Source organism: Gobius niger, assembly GCF_951799975.1.
Source record: "Gobius niger genome assembly, chromosome: 1".
NCBI classification, from domain to species: domain Eukaryota; kingdom Metazoa; phylum Chordata; class Actinopteri; order Gobiiformes; family Gobiidae; genus Gobius; species Gobius niger.
In genome coordinates, this window is record NC_136852.1 from 70,072,119 (window position 1) to 70,086,404 (window position 14,286).

Genomic DNA, 14,286 nt, shown 5'->3' on the forward strand with positions numbered 1-14,286 from the left:
AGATGCAAGTTGGCCATTTTATACTCACTACTGCCACCTCAGGCCATAAGTGTAACTGCAATCTCTATATTAAGGTCATGCATGACATTAAGGTCTGGGCTCATTCTACACATTAGGACATGGCTGGAACATGTAGGGGTACTTAGTTTTAACATTTTTAAACTCTGTATTGTCCCTTTAAGTGATTTCTATTAAAAAGGAAAGACATATTTAGCATTTAGTTTGATATGAATTATTATTATTTACTTCTATAAAAACAAATAACATAAAAAACACACTGACACACATGGGAAATACTGTTTCCTAACTAACTTGTTGATAGTTGATCGATTAGTCATCACAGCCATTACAAGAAAGTGATTATTTGTTACACGTTTACTTTCCAGTTTACCCAGAACAGCATTTCCCAAGGTTTGGAGCAACACTTCCCCCCCATGTATGCAAAGATTCCCTTGAAAGGACTCTGCCTTCATACTGTCTAACATCCTCTTCATCGCTTGTTACGATCAGCCCACGATCGGACGCTCTGCCGCAACAACAACCTCAGCATTTGGCGCGTTCCGACCTCCTTTTAGCCCCAATCCGTTCAACCTTCCAATTCTCACACATCTTCAAGCGGCTTACTGCGTCTTATTAACCTGTTTTCTCACCCCGCCGTCCTGAGCCGGCCCACCCCTGATCCCGGGGCCCGAGCACGCACCAAAGCTGGGAAAAAGCCGGGCCCCTTCGGTAAGCCGCGTCATGGGACCTCCAGGAGAATGAAGTCCTGTTAGAGGGAGCTGTGCGGCAGGAGACATTCCTCCCAACGACTCACTTTGTTCTGCGAGGTCGGCCCTCGGCTGCCTCAGTGGGACGCCGTCCACATTTACAAAGAAGAGAGAAGAAAAAGACAATAACGATTAATAAAACATATGAAGTAAAAAGAAAAAATGTTTTAATCAGTCATGCAGGGCAGCATTTATACTTTGTTTTTCTAGCACACAAGCAGAAATGTATATATACGGAGTTTAAACATGTTAAAATTAAGTATTTTCCTCCCCCTACATGTTTCAACTATGTCCTAATGCAGGGATAGGCAAGTTTCCTGGCCGATTTTTTTCATTGTAAACAGACTGAGGGCCGAAGCTGCTGATTATTAGCCCAAAGTCAAGCACAACACTGGAAAAATGACCATCTTAAATGAGATAATGACTTAAAATTGCTTGAATTAAAGTTCTTCTATGTTGAATTGGAGTCGGTTTGAACTAATCCAAGATACAAATGCTATGACACAAAATTATCTGAATTAAGAGAACGACTACTAGAGGTTTTATCTTGTCTAAGATCAGACCAAATCTACCCAAACCTTAGATTTAATCTGTTAATTCAAGTAGATTTATGTCCTTTCTCCCTTAAAACTATTCTTGTCCCAGTGCACTTCTCTCAAATGTCAGTGTTGTACATAATATATGACCTAATTGGGTGTATTGACAGTATTTCTACTTTTTTTTCTCCCATTTAACTCATCTTGAGGGCCAGAGGCGCTGTGCTGGAGGGCCGGATTTGGCCCCCGGGCCTGACGTTGCCTACCCATGTCCTAATGTGTAGAATGAGCCCAGACCTGTTCACCACAACTGCCTCTAAAATCCTGCACTGTCAAAAAGGTGTCACTTCGGGTCTGAAGTGCCGTCATGCACGAGCTTAATATAGAAGGTGCAGTTACACGTATGACCTGAGGTGGCAGTAGTGAGTATAAAATGGCTAACTTGCATCTTTAAACATGCTCACAGCAGTGTTTTCAGCTGAGGAGCCTCCACTTTTCCACCGTTGGAAATCAAGGAGGACCTTGTTTGAATGCTTGAAAATCTGTATTTTTTTCTTTCACTTTCCGTTCCAAAGGTTCCCCTACCACGAAAAACATGTACAATAGGTCTGAATGAATGTAGTATGTTGGTGGTGGTCGGAGGGGCCGATGGCACAGACTGGTTGCCTCGCTCCTGTCAGTCTGCCCCATAAACTGATGCGAGTTGTTTGTGCCGTGTTTGCAGGAGGTGATCAATGCCCTGAAGCAGACGTGGCACGTGCACTGCTTCCTGTGCGCCGGCTGTCAGCAGCCAATCAGAAACAACACCTTTCACCTGGAGGACGGAGAGCCGTACTGCGAACAAGGTCCCACTATTACACACTTTAATCACATGACGTTATTATTATTTTATTATTTTTTACTTCATTGTAAAAACGACATGACATTTTGATTACAGCGCAAATATCATTAGCAATAGAAACCCATTGAAACTCTTTGTGAAGACAACAGACTTTTACTGCGATATTTGATTGGATAGTGCACAGCAAAGTCTCAAATTTAGCCAAACAAAGCTAGTTTTAAGCAGAGGTGGGAAATGGAGCCAAAATATATTCCCTCCATTAAGAGTGACATTACTTTAGAATAATAACTAGCGATCCTGGCCCGTCTGCTGAGGGACTCCCATTAACCCTGGGTCTATAGCCTGTCCATGGGAGTGGATTTCTCCTTTTCTCCTTCTGTGGTTCTCCCCCTGGGTTTTTGAGTTTTTCTCGCCGTGCTGGAGAGTCAGGGGACACCCGCATCGCTCGTGGCCTCCTGCTGCCGACGCTTTTTTGGACATTGTGTTTGCCTTGATACTTAATTACTTTATGTGTGAGCAAGCCAAAGGAACATTTCTGCCATCATTGTGCATGGTAGACAATAAAGTTTTTCTAATCATTCTGTTCATGGTTCGCCTGAACTTTACATCGTCATATTTACTGCTCTGTTTTACTGCCTTAATGTTCGTTGCCGCCCTGTGAGGCAACTCCTGTTGTGATATTGGGCTCTACAAAACCATTGATTGATTGATTGCTAACTAAAAGTAATAGTTATATGAATACAAGTAAAAGGTACTGGATTGAAATACTTGAGTAGCTTTGAATAATAAAAACTGTGTATTGCACTGTAACAGCCAGCCTAGTACTGGGCTAGTGAGATGTTGCCTCGGTAGGTGGGTATGACGCGCTAGGCGGCTACTGCTTTGCTTCGTAATTATCAAAATAGTCCATGGCTCCAGTAAAGTGCAAAATTCATTATTTATTTTAGTGCAAAATACGTTCAAAGGTTAAAATCCCATTAAAAACAAAAGAACAGTGACACAGCTCCGCCAATGCGGTCAAAAACCTGTATGCCCTTCCGAGTTCAACACCTGTCTCCCCATTTTTTGCCCCCAGCCTATATGCACATGGCGACAGCGCCACACAGTGCACACACACGTACACAACACAAGCACATAAATTCATGAATGCCATATTTGGCACTTTATGGAGCATAAAAAGTATAATTTATGTTATAGCTTTCCAGTAATCCATCCATTCATTTTCTTCCACATGTCCGTTGCCGGGTCGACATTGCACCAGCCCCTATGGCTCCTCCTGCAGGTCCACGCAAGGACGGCCTCATGGTTCTAACCTGGCCTGTTGGTCTCTCATAAGGGGCGTCTGAACCGCTCTTTGTCTGACCCGTCACCTATAGGATCAATTTGGGCACAGTGAAATTGAATCAAATAAACAACTCTACAGATAGGATACAAAAAAGTCAAATTTATGTTACTCACTGAGGAAAGAGTACCCCACAGTTTTACTTATGCAAAACTCTTCAAATTGAACTACTCCGAGAAGTACAGTGCCTTCAAAAAGTTACTACGAAAGGAAGTAGGAACTATAGAAGATGAAGTGCTTCCGGGTCGAGCTCATCTCCGGTTTTGTTTCGTGTGCTCCCAGACTTCTACAGTTTGTTCGGGACGGGCTGCCACGGCTGTGAGTTCCCCATCGAGGCCGGGGACAGGTTTCTGGAGGCTTTGGGCTGGACCTGGCACGACACCTGCTTCGTCTGCGCGGTAAGAACATAATCTTCGTGAATACTCCTCCGTCCTGCCCCGACTGCGAGGTGACTCTGGGTCTGTTGTGGTTTCAGGTGTGTTGCACTTCCCTGGAGGGACAGAAGTTCTTCTCCAAAAAGGACAAGCCGCTCTGCAAGAAGCACGCCAACACTTTTAAGATCTGAAACCCGGGACTTCCTGCGCCTCCTCTGCCTGGAGTTTCACTTTGACTGGCTCAGAGCGTCATCTGAGTTACAATATTTGAAAGTCTACACATGCACCTACATTTTTATTACTAATCTGTATCGTTTTATCAAGCAAAAATAATGTTTCACCTTCTATTTATGAATATTATTGATATGTTTTTATTGCAATGAAAGTTGAAATGAAATCTGGTTTATAAACTGTATATTTACTATGTGGTGTTCATGTTAGTGTAGAAATGCAGTATGTTCTGTTGGGAGGGGGTTCAAACTTTAAAGGCACTGTTGTATCATTTGGTTGATCTTTAAAACTCATGTTCACAAATGTCTCCAGTTATTTCAATCACTTTACACAAAACTCAATATTTCATATGGTTCAATACATGACTCTGATGAATGTACCTGCATGTTTTATTGGTTTTAGAGATTAAAGAAAGGTTACCTGGCCACGCCCACATCCTCTAATATACAATATAGCTGTAATATAATAATAATAATAATGCCTCACACTTGTATTGCGCTTTACAAGCCTGTATTGGTGGGTTGCAGGTTCTAGAATATAATATCACCGGAGCCAGTGTTTCCTATTAACAGCATTACACTTTCACAAGTCGTAGCTAAAAAGAAAATGTATGGATTAGAAAAATGATCATTAATATCAGTCACTGGGTCCATGATCTCTCTGTACAAGACCAAAAAAGACCGTTAGAATGCTGTGATGTCACCTGCAGCCCAGCAATTACCAAGTTTCTCAAAGCGCTACACTGTCATTATTCATTCACTCCATACTTGGTGGTGGTGGTAAGCTACTGTTGTAGCCACAGCTGCCCTGGGGTAGACTGACGGAAGCAAGGCAATCGGCCCCTCCAACCACCACCCAACCACTCACTACATTCCCAAACGGTCTCCCAGCCAAGTACCGACCAGGCGCTTCCCTGCTTAGCTTCCAAGATCTGACAGGATGGGACAGAGCAAAGGCGGTGTGGCCTGTAAACACCGGTCAATGGTTTGGGGTCACCGAGGCCAGTTCTAGCTTCTCAAATCAGCTCAACAGTTTTCAGCAGTGCTATCACGAGGGTTTTCTAATCATCAATTACCCTTTAACACAATGTACCATTAGAACCTCTGCACCTATGTAGGTATTCCATTAAAAATCACCCGTTTCCAGCTCGAATATGCATTCACAACATTAACAATGTCTGGACTGTATTTCTGATTAATTTAATGTTATCCTCAAAGCAGCGCTTTTCTTTCAAAAATAATATTTTAAGTGACCCCAAACTTTGGAGCAGTAGTGTATGTGTTAATGTCAGGTGTCACAGGGAGTGTGTTTGACTGCTGGACAGTTCTGTGAAGAGCTTTATGTAGCCTACAGGAAAATAGGCCCTGTGTTGTCACACCGAGCTCACACCAACAGCGGCGGAAGAGGAGAGCTGAGCTTCCATTCATTCCCTCTGCTGCCTGGCGACCGGAAAGAAGCCTCGGAAACGAGCGGCGAGATACGGGCGCCCGGAGTTGAGACTAGCGTTAAAAACGCTATGCAAATACAGAGCCATTTCCGGCGGCGGCCACCAACCACAGAACAAGATCTGAGGCTGCGTCTGAAACCATCAAATTGTAGCCTCTAAGCACTAACACTAGCAACTAGCTCCTTAACCTTTCATGGGGTCGACTGTTAGACCTATGCAGTTAGGGAACTAGAGCTTCAGCAGCATTTGCACAATCCGTCCATCCTTAAACAGGGGAAAGGGAAGTGACATCACCAACAGCTGCTTTTATTCTTCTTTAAAGTTATTGGTGGAGTGCAGGCCAAACAAAAGTGCATGTCGCCCCCTAGTGTCCAACAACAACATAGTGTCCAAACAAAGACATTTAAGGAGAAAAATAAATCCAAATAATCCATACATTTCCCTTTAGTGTTATTTTATTTCAACAGCTGTTTCATAAAGCTACATTATGCAAATGATCCATGTGGCTTAAGTTTCTACTAAATGAAAACAAAAGCATTTAATCTGTTTCCTGAGTTTACTCTTTAACACTGACATGTGACTGAGCTGTGGAGACGACAACATGGATTTATCACTTTTATAAAGTTTGGCTTGTGCAGAATCTTACTTTTTAATTATTATTTTTATTATTAAATGTGCTCCTGTCAATCAACAGTGGTTGCGCATGAATCACTGAGGGTGGGGGCGAGGGGGGTGGGGGCTTTGGCGCAGTGGCTTGTGGGATGGCACATAGCTCCTAATCACCGGTTAGTTAGCACCAGAGGTCCCTATGCTAAAGTGGCTATGATAGTTAGCATCAAGGCTCCTTTTCCTAGCTACTTCCTAACTGACAGACCAATTCGGAAGCATCTTGCCATGGCGGAACCCGGGCTGCCATTAAAGGCCCTGAGTGAGACCCCACTGCCCGCCCGCGACAGTATTTTTCCTAGGTTGGTAGATCAACCAGTCACAAGTCATGAGAGTGAAACGTCACACATATCAACCAATCAGCTTAACCCTGACTCTGCCCTGGCCACTAACCTTAAGGATAGTGGGCTGTTGCCTACTCTTAATACGTCTCTGATTGGATGATGATTGTCCACCGTTTACCAACCATCCTAGGAAAAATATTTTAGCTGCCCGCTAACTATTGGGACCGTACAGAGCTTCTGTGAAGTGCTTTATGTACGGAATAGTACTATAATGGTATATATTTTGAGAAGATGACCTGTTGGAGTCTGTGGCGGTTTAGTTCGAGGTGCAGGAGGCTCCATCAGGAAGCCAGAGGTTCATGGTTCAAACGCCGCACCACCACACTCAAACTGCACTCAAGACCTTTCACACCAACCAGAGGCCTGAACCAGGTGTATTGGGGTGTCTGACCCCCCGCGGGCACATTTTGTGTGTGTTTTCCCATCCTTATTAAAGTACACACAGACGTACCCACAGGCCGGACTCGAACCCACAGCCATACAACATCAAAGAAACTTTCCATAGCCCTGAAACTTACCCACTAGACTTGAGCAAGGGAAGCGACTAATTGGCTCTGTAACATTCCTGCTATAAAAGTATTTTTTTCACCTCTTTAATGATGCGCCAGAATAAGAAATGAATATGCAGTGAGTGGAGCCCACTCGGGGAGAGGCGGAGCTTCAGCTGAACTTACCGAGCGTCTGAACTTCCAGGTTGAAAGAAAATAAGACATATTTCGTAATAAATTAGGATTTCATTTAGCCAGATGTGAAATATTATTGTGTATAGTTGACTTTGGAAGATCTGAAAGAGCATGGTATAGGCCAGGGGTAGGCAACGTCAGGCCCGGGGGCCAAATTCGGTCCTCCTGCGTGAAACCTTTGGCCCCAAGATAATTTTGAAGAAACATTTATTCATAATTCAGAGACCAAATACGTGAAAATGACTCTATGTGAAAAATACTGTCAATATTTTCACATTTCCCAGCAAAACACTGCATTAGGTCGTATATTATGTGCAAAACTTATATTTGTAGGAAAAAAAGGTGCTTTACTTTGGGCTACAATTGTGTTTCGGCCCTTGGCGTATAAGTATAGAGGCCCTTTAATTCCTTGTGCCACTTCGTTGAGGCCTTGCCATGAACACAACCAACATTTGATCAAAAATGTGCATGAGAATAATGATCCTGATGTGGTCTATGCTCCTGCTAAGTTTAATCTCTTTACATTAAAATGTCTCCCTGTAAACTGCCTGTCTGCAGAGGGCGCCACCTTGGAGTCTTTCCATATTTTGTCTTGCAAACCCCACCAAAAGCTCACCGAGTATCCTTTTTTTTTTTTTTATCCCACTTGCTTGTGTGTATGTGAATGAGCGCAGCAGGTATTTTCCAAGCACTTACATCATTTTAAATCACATTACAGGCTACAGTGTCTGAAGTACTTTTGAAAGCTCTAATAAAGCACAGCATCGGGCTCATAACTCCCGTACTTATTGGTGTTTCCAGCTGTTGAAAGCAGCCGTTTCCATGTGTGAGATGAAGGCCCTGGCAGCAGATACCCGCGGTGGGAAGGAGCTGATAGCGCGTGAAGCGGGGGGGGGGGGGGGGCTGTATCAAAGACCGTTTAGTATCAGTTTAGTATCAGTATCAGTTTGAGTCAGAAGAATTTCCAAGGACCTTTTCTGCTGTGACGCTGCGGCGCTTTCCACTGCCACAGGTTCCACCGGGGATTTCTGCAAAAACAAACCATATAAGATAACAGACCGCAAGAAAACCTGATAAGTGCACACGGGAATGATCAACGGGTAGTTTGTTTACCTGCGTGAGTAAAAACGAGTCACTGGCAAATCTAAAAATGCTGATACAGTTCTGAAATGACTCCCTGGTACAGAACTAAACCTGTTTTCTTTATTGCACTTGAACACACGCATCTGCACAGGAACTCCACAGGAAAACCAGCTCACAAAAGCCCATTTCTCACAAATGGACACAAGTGATTTTAATTTAAATACTACAAATAATACCAAGGCAAAGGGATACAGGGTCGTTGTGAAAGTCGGATTAAATCATGATATCGGGCCTCAGTGCACACGTCATAATTATCCCCAGCCCCGCTCTCCTTCCCCTCTCCAGCCCCGCTCTCCTTCCCCTCCCCAGCCCCGCTCTCCTTCCCCTCCTCAGCCCCGCTCTCCTTCCCCTCTCCAGCCCCGCTCTCCTTCCCCTCTCCAGCCCCTCTCCTTCCCCTCTCCAGCCCCGCTCTCCTTCCCCTCCCCAGCCCCGCTCTCCTTCCCCTCCCCAGCCCCGCTCTCCTTCCCCTCTCCAGCCCCGCTCTCCTTCCCCTCTCCAGCCCCGCTCTCCTTCCCCTCTCCAGCCCCGCTCTCCTTCCCCTCCCCAGCCCCGCTCTCCTTCCCCTCCCCAGCCCCGCTCTCCTTCCCCTCTCCAGCCCCGCTCTCCTTCCCCTCCCCAGCCCCGCTCTCCTTCCCCTCTCCAGCCCCGCTCTCCTTCCCCTCTCCAGCCCCGCTCTCCTTCCCCTCTCCAGCCCCGCTCTCCTTCCCCTCCCCAGCCCCGCTCTCCTTCCCCTCCCCAGCCCCGCTCTCCTTCCCCTCTCCAGCCCCGCTCTCCTTCCCCTCTCCAGCCCTGTCTCCTTCCCCTCTCCAGCCCCGCTCTCCTTCCCCTCCCCAGCCCCGCTCTCCTTCCCCTCCCCAGCCCCGTCTCCTTCCCCTCCCCAGCCCCGCTCTCCTTCCCCTCCCCAGCCCCGTCTCCTTCCCCTCCCCAGCCCCGCTCTCATTCCCCTCCCCAGCCCCGCTCTCCTTCCCCTCCCCAGCCCTGTCTCCTTCCCCTCTCCAGCCCCGCTCTCCTTCCCCTCTCCAGCCCCGCTCTCCTTCCCCTCTCCAGCCCCGCTCTCCTTCCCCTCCCCAGCCCCGCTCTCCTTCCCCTCTCCAGCCCCGCTCTCCTTCCCCTCCCCAGCCCCGTCTCCTTCCCCTCCCCAGCCCCGCTCTCCTTCCCCTCTCCAGCCCCGCTCTCCTTCCCCTCCCCAGCCCCGCTCTCCTTCCCCTCTCCAGCCCCGCTCTCCTTCCCCTCTCCAGCCCCGCTCTCCTTCCCCTCTCCAGCCCCGTCTCCTTCCCCTCTCCAGCCCCGCTCTCCTTCCCCTCTCCTTCCCCTCTCCAGCCCCGCTCTCCTTCCCCTCTCCAGCCCCGCTCTCCTTCCCCTCCCCAGCCCCGCTCTCCTTCCCCTCTCCAGCCCCGCTCTCCTTCCCCTCTCCAGCCCCGTCTCCTTCCCCTCTCCAGCCCCGCTCTCCTTCCCCTCTCCAGCCCCGCTCTCCTTCCCCTCTCCAGCCCCGCTCTCCTTCCCCTCCCCAGCCCCGCTCTCCTTCCCCTCTCCAGCCCCGTCTCCTTCCCCTCTCCAGCCCCGCTCTCCTTCCCCTCCCCAGCCCCGCTCTCCTTCCCCTCTCCAGCCCCGCTCTCCTTCCCCTCTCCAGCCCCGTCTCCTTCCCCTCTCCAGCCCCGCTCTCCTTCCCCTCTCCAGCCCCGCTCTCCTTCCCCTCTCCAGCCCCGCTCTCCTTCCCCTCCCCAGCCCCGCTCCCCTTCCCCTCCCCAGCCCCGAGCTCCCCAGACATCTCTCTGTGCTGCAGCACTCTGAGGCCTGCGACCCCTCTAACCAGCTCCAGGTGTGTGCGAGTGAGCCCGTGTATGTATGTGCATGAATGAATGAATGAGCGCATATCCAGATGTGTCCCAGCTCACCTCATGAAGAGTCGGGGGGCGAGGTCAAACATACAGGAGGCAGCCACTTTAACGAAGATATGTTTACCATGGACGGCTCTCTCTCCAGTCCCAGTCCAGGCCCCATTTGCTTTCGATATTGAAGCTTTTGGTCTTTGTGTGTGAAAGAAGTATGAACACAGTCTGCAAATATTTAGGTCAATATTGAAAAAAACTACTGATTTTTATTGTCCACCAAAGTAAAAGCATTTCACATTTGATTTAATTACTTGAGTAGAAATACACACGCTACAGGTCGAATATTACTCCAACACAAGGAGAAGCTGCTCCATCAAATTGTTACTTAACCTCTTAACTCCCGACATAACCAAGCACATTTTCTCCATGTTCAGCTTTACCCAAATCTGAAAGCTTGAGTTCACAGTCTATAGGCCTCTATGCCTCATTTGTAAGCTAGACTGCGTCGTTTTTATTTCACATGTTTGCAGCTTTTTTGTTGGGTTTTAGTTGCTTTTTTGACAATTTTTTCAGTTTTTTTAGAAGAAAAAGAAATCAGCTTTTTTTAACCATTTTTTAAAACAATTTTTTTCAGCTTTTTTAACAATTTTTTCAGCTTTTTTAACCATTTTTTCTGCTTTTTTTAACCCGTTTTTTCTGCTTTTAAAACAGCTTTTTAAACTGTTTTTGTGCCTTTTTTTGTGTGTCTCTTCACGTTTTTGTCACTTTTAGCTTCTCTGTTATGTTATTGTTGCTTTTCCAGCATGTTTTGTTGCTCTTTTGTTGCTCATTTTTGTTGTATTTTCATCCTTGCTATTTAGCGCCTTTTTCAAGAAGCTTGTAGATTTGGGTAAAGCCAAACTGGGGAAATTGAGCTCGATTCAGTTGGGGGTTAAGAGGTTAACCAAGCACATTTTCTCCAGTTCGGCTTTACCCAAATCTGAAAGCTTCTTGACTGGAGAGTTCAGTCTATAGGCCTCTATGCCTCATTTGTAAGCTAGACTGCGTTGTCATCACTTTTTTGCTCTATTTATTTTCACATTTTTGCAGCTTTTTTGTTGGGTTTTAGTTGCTTTTTCGACCATTTTTTCTGTTTTTTAGAAGAAGAAAAAACAGCTTTTTTATTGCACCAGTTTTTATTTACAATTTTTTTTCTGCTTTTTTAACCCGTTTTTTCTGCTTTTAAAACAGCTTTTTGTGCTTTTTTTAAACTGTTTTTTTGTGCCTTTTTTGTGTGTCTCTTCACGTTTTTGTCACTTTTAGCTTCCCTATTATGTTATTGTTGCTTTTCCAGCATGTTTTTGCTGCTCTTTTGTCAGGGTGAGGGTTAAGAGGTTAACCAAGCACATTTTTTCCAGTTTGGCTTTACCCAAAAAACCAACACAGTCTCACTCCGAAAGCGTCATAAAGTGACGAACGGTCACTCGCCTTATGCGTAATATAGAACGCAAAAGGTACCCGTCTGCGTCTCCCTTGACGCAGTGGGTTTTTCGCGTATTTGAATGAGAGCCCCTGTGCGTCTCCCTTGACGCAGTGGGTTTTTCGCGTATTTGAATGAGAGCCCGCGTGCGTCTCCCTTGACGCAGTGGGTTTTTCGCGTATTTGAATGAGAGCCCCTGTGCGTCTCCCTTGACGCAGTGGGTTTTTCGCGTATTTGAATGAGAGCCCGCGTGCGTCTCCCTTGACGCAGTGGGTTTTTCGCGTATTTGAGAGCCCGCGTGCGTCTCCCTTGACGCAGTGGGTTTTTCGCGTATTTGAATGAGCCCAGGCGCGGCTCATTTGACGATATCGGTCAACTCGTAGTATAGAACGCGTACACTCGCTTGAATCCCTCGCACAAGCGCATAAAGCACGCAAACACAAACCAGACGCGCAGAACTACAGTATTATTTGCGTGAATCTGAGGCCAAACTGTTGTTCATTAAAGCTAAAATGAGGGATCCAGGACAAACCAAGCCGGACCCAACCAACCCTCAAAAACTACTCCAGGAACTTTTACAATATCGTATTGCATTACAGCAATAATAACAATTTAAAGCCTTTTTCCTACCTTCTGCTGTCTTCATGGGACGAGTACTCCAGTATAAGTCCCACAAGTGTGCAGCCGCCGCGCGTCATGGTCCTGTTTTAATCCATGGCCTTGCCGGGTCTTTCCACCGGCTTGTACCCGGCGAAGGTGCGTTCTCTTCGGGCTAGCTTTGAGCTGCGGCCCGCTGGAGTCTAATGGAGTCTCGTAGCAACGACTCACACTTCCTCTGCTTCAGTCCTTTTGGTGAAAGTGATGCCAAGCGTCCGCGATGATATACATGATATACGCGCCTCTATGCGGCCATTTGAGGTTCAAAAACACGCATTTATTGATCATATGTTTGACTAGCCGCCAATGTACAGTGACATGATCAGCTGTTTTGATTGACACCTCCGTCAACCAGTGACACGCGTTCAAAACTGTGACGTCACTAAGAAGATGGTCAATCTATATTTTTATTGTATATTTAAGTCATTGAGCAGAAGATTCTGAAAGCACATTTATAGCATGGATTGGAGGCCTATTTTATTTTATTTTTAGAATTATTATTTTTTATGAATTTTTCAGCAAAAGGTAAACAGAACTGAAGATCCCTGTTTCTACACGGACTCGTTTTGGTGTCGCGCCCATCTCCCCGAGGCTTTAATAAGTTAGAGGTGAGTTGTTTTTAATCGTGTCATTTTACCTACTTAGTTGAACGCTTCAAACGTCTAGGCTCTAGTAACAACTTGCTGTAGGCTGTATGTGAGTATATTTTTGCTGGGATTCATATGGCTGTAGAGCCTTATACAAGCTACTAAGTTTTTTTAGACAGGATTTTATTTTGTGTTTTTAATAAAGTAGGAACTGATCCAGTGCTGAGCCTCTAAATTAGGGTGTAAACTGATAAAATCATGATTAAAGCATGTCACAACAAAGATTACATTTATTATTATTTATTTTTTTATTTTATTGACCTTTATTTAACCAGGATAGTCCCACTGAGATTTAGAATCTCTTTTTCAGGGGAGTCCTGGCCCAGAGGGGAATCTATTGTACATGTTTTTAGTGGTAGGGGAAACCGGAGAACCCGGAGGAAACCTACGCAGACACGGGGAGAACATGCAAACTCCACACAGAAAGGCCCTGCCCAGGTGGGAATCGAACCCTTCTAGCAGTGAGGCGTGAGCGCTAACCGCTGCGCCACCGTGCCGCAACCAGGAACCTGACCATCTTTACCAAGGCCCAAAACCATGGGATGCAGGTCATTCCTGTATAGTAGGAGTAGAACCTTTGTCATGTGCTGCAAACATATTATTAGTAATGAATCATTAATTCCTTTCTTTGTGCGAGGACAGACAGACGTCTTTCTGAATTGAGGAGAAGATCGAGGACATGGGATTTGGAGTTTGTCCACTACAAGACCGTAGATTCTTCACTCTACTGCATCAGATTGCTCCAGGTTTGTCATTTCCACATCAGTCAGAGGGCTGCACAAGTTTGGACAAATATCTACTTGCAAAGGTATTGTGATTGCAGCTAGATTTTTGTCGTTTCGTTAATACAAAAATGTTGTAATTGTGTCCATGTAAAATAGACTAAATAAGACATGACGTCTTCTATCACTGAAGACACTAAAGTGCGCAGAGGTTTTGTGGCAATCACCTCTAATTTAAGCTAGGCTTCTTGTCATATATACTGAAGTTGGCTTTGCCAAAGCTATTTTGTAAATGTTTAGTGGTGTTTAGATCACTGTTTGAAGGGAGGATATGACAGACCACGCTTGTGTGCGCTAGATGAGGAATTGTCTTTTCTTTACCTATGTTGTTAATGATCATTTCGTGTTTGTGTCCCAGCATTATTGATCTGCACCCTGGTATATCCTGGAATAGTCACTTGTGCAGTTTTGATGACATCTCTTGAAGTGTTATGACCATCGAGCACAGCAGGTAAGATCACGTTATACAGAAGAATCAGCCTCTGAATTAGCTGGTGCGGTGTTTTGTTTATATGGCAAACCAGAGCGCTCAAAA

General features: G+C 45.9%; 1 protein-coding gene across 3 annotated transcripts in view; it reads left to right on the forward strand.

The window, feature by feature from the left end:
• pdlim5a (PDZ and LIM domain 5a) overlaps positions 1-4,079 on the forward strand; it is a 105,213-nt gene extending 101,134 nt beyond the window's left edge. For all 3 annotated transcript variants that reach the window (XM_079552491.1, XM_079552492.1, XM_079552493.1), the window contains 3 exons: positions 2,028-2,148; positions 3,769-3,884; positions 3,962-4,079. In XM_079552491.1, coding sequence (XP_079408617.1) covers positions 2,028-2,148; positions 3,769-3,884; positions 3,962-4,051 — 327 coding nt within the window. In that variant the 3' untranslated portion in view covers positions 4,052-4,079. The remainder of the gene's footprint in view (positions 1-2,027; positions 2,149-3,768; positions 3,885-3,961) is intronic.
• The last annotated feature ends 10,207 nt before the right edge of the window (positions 4,080-14,286 follow it).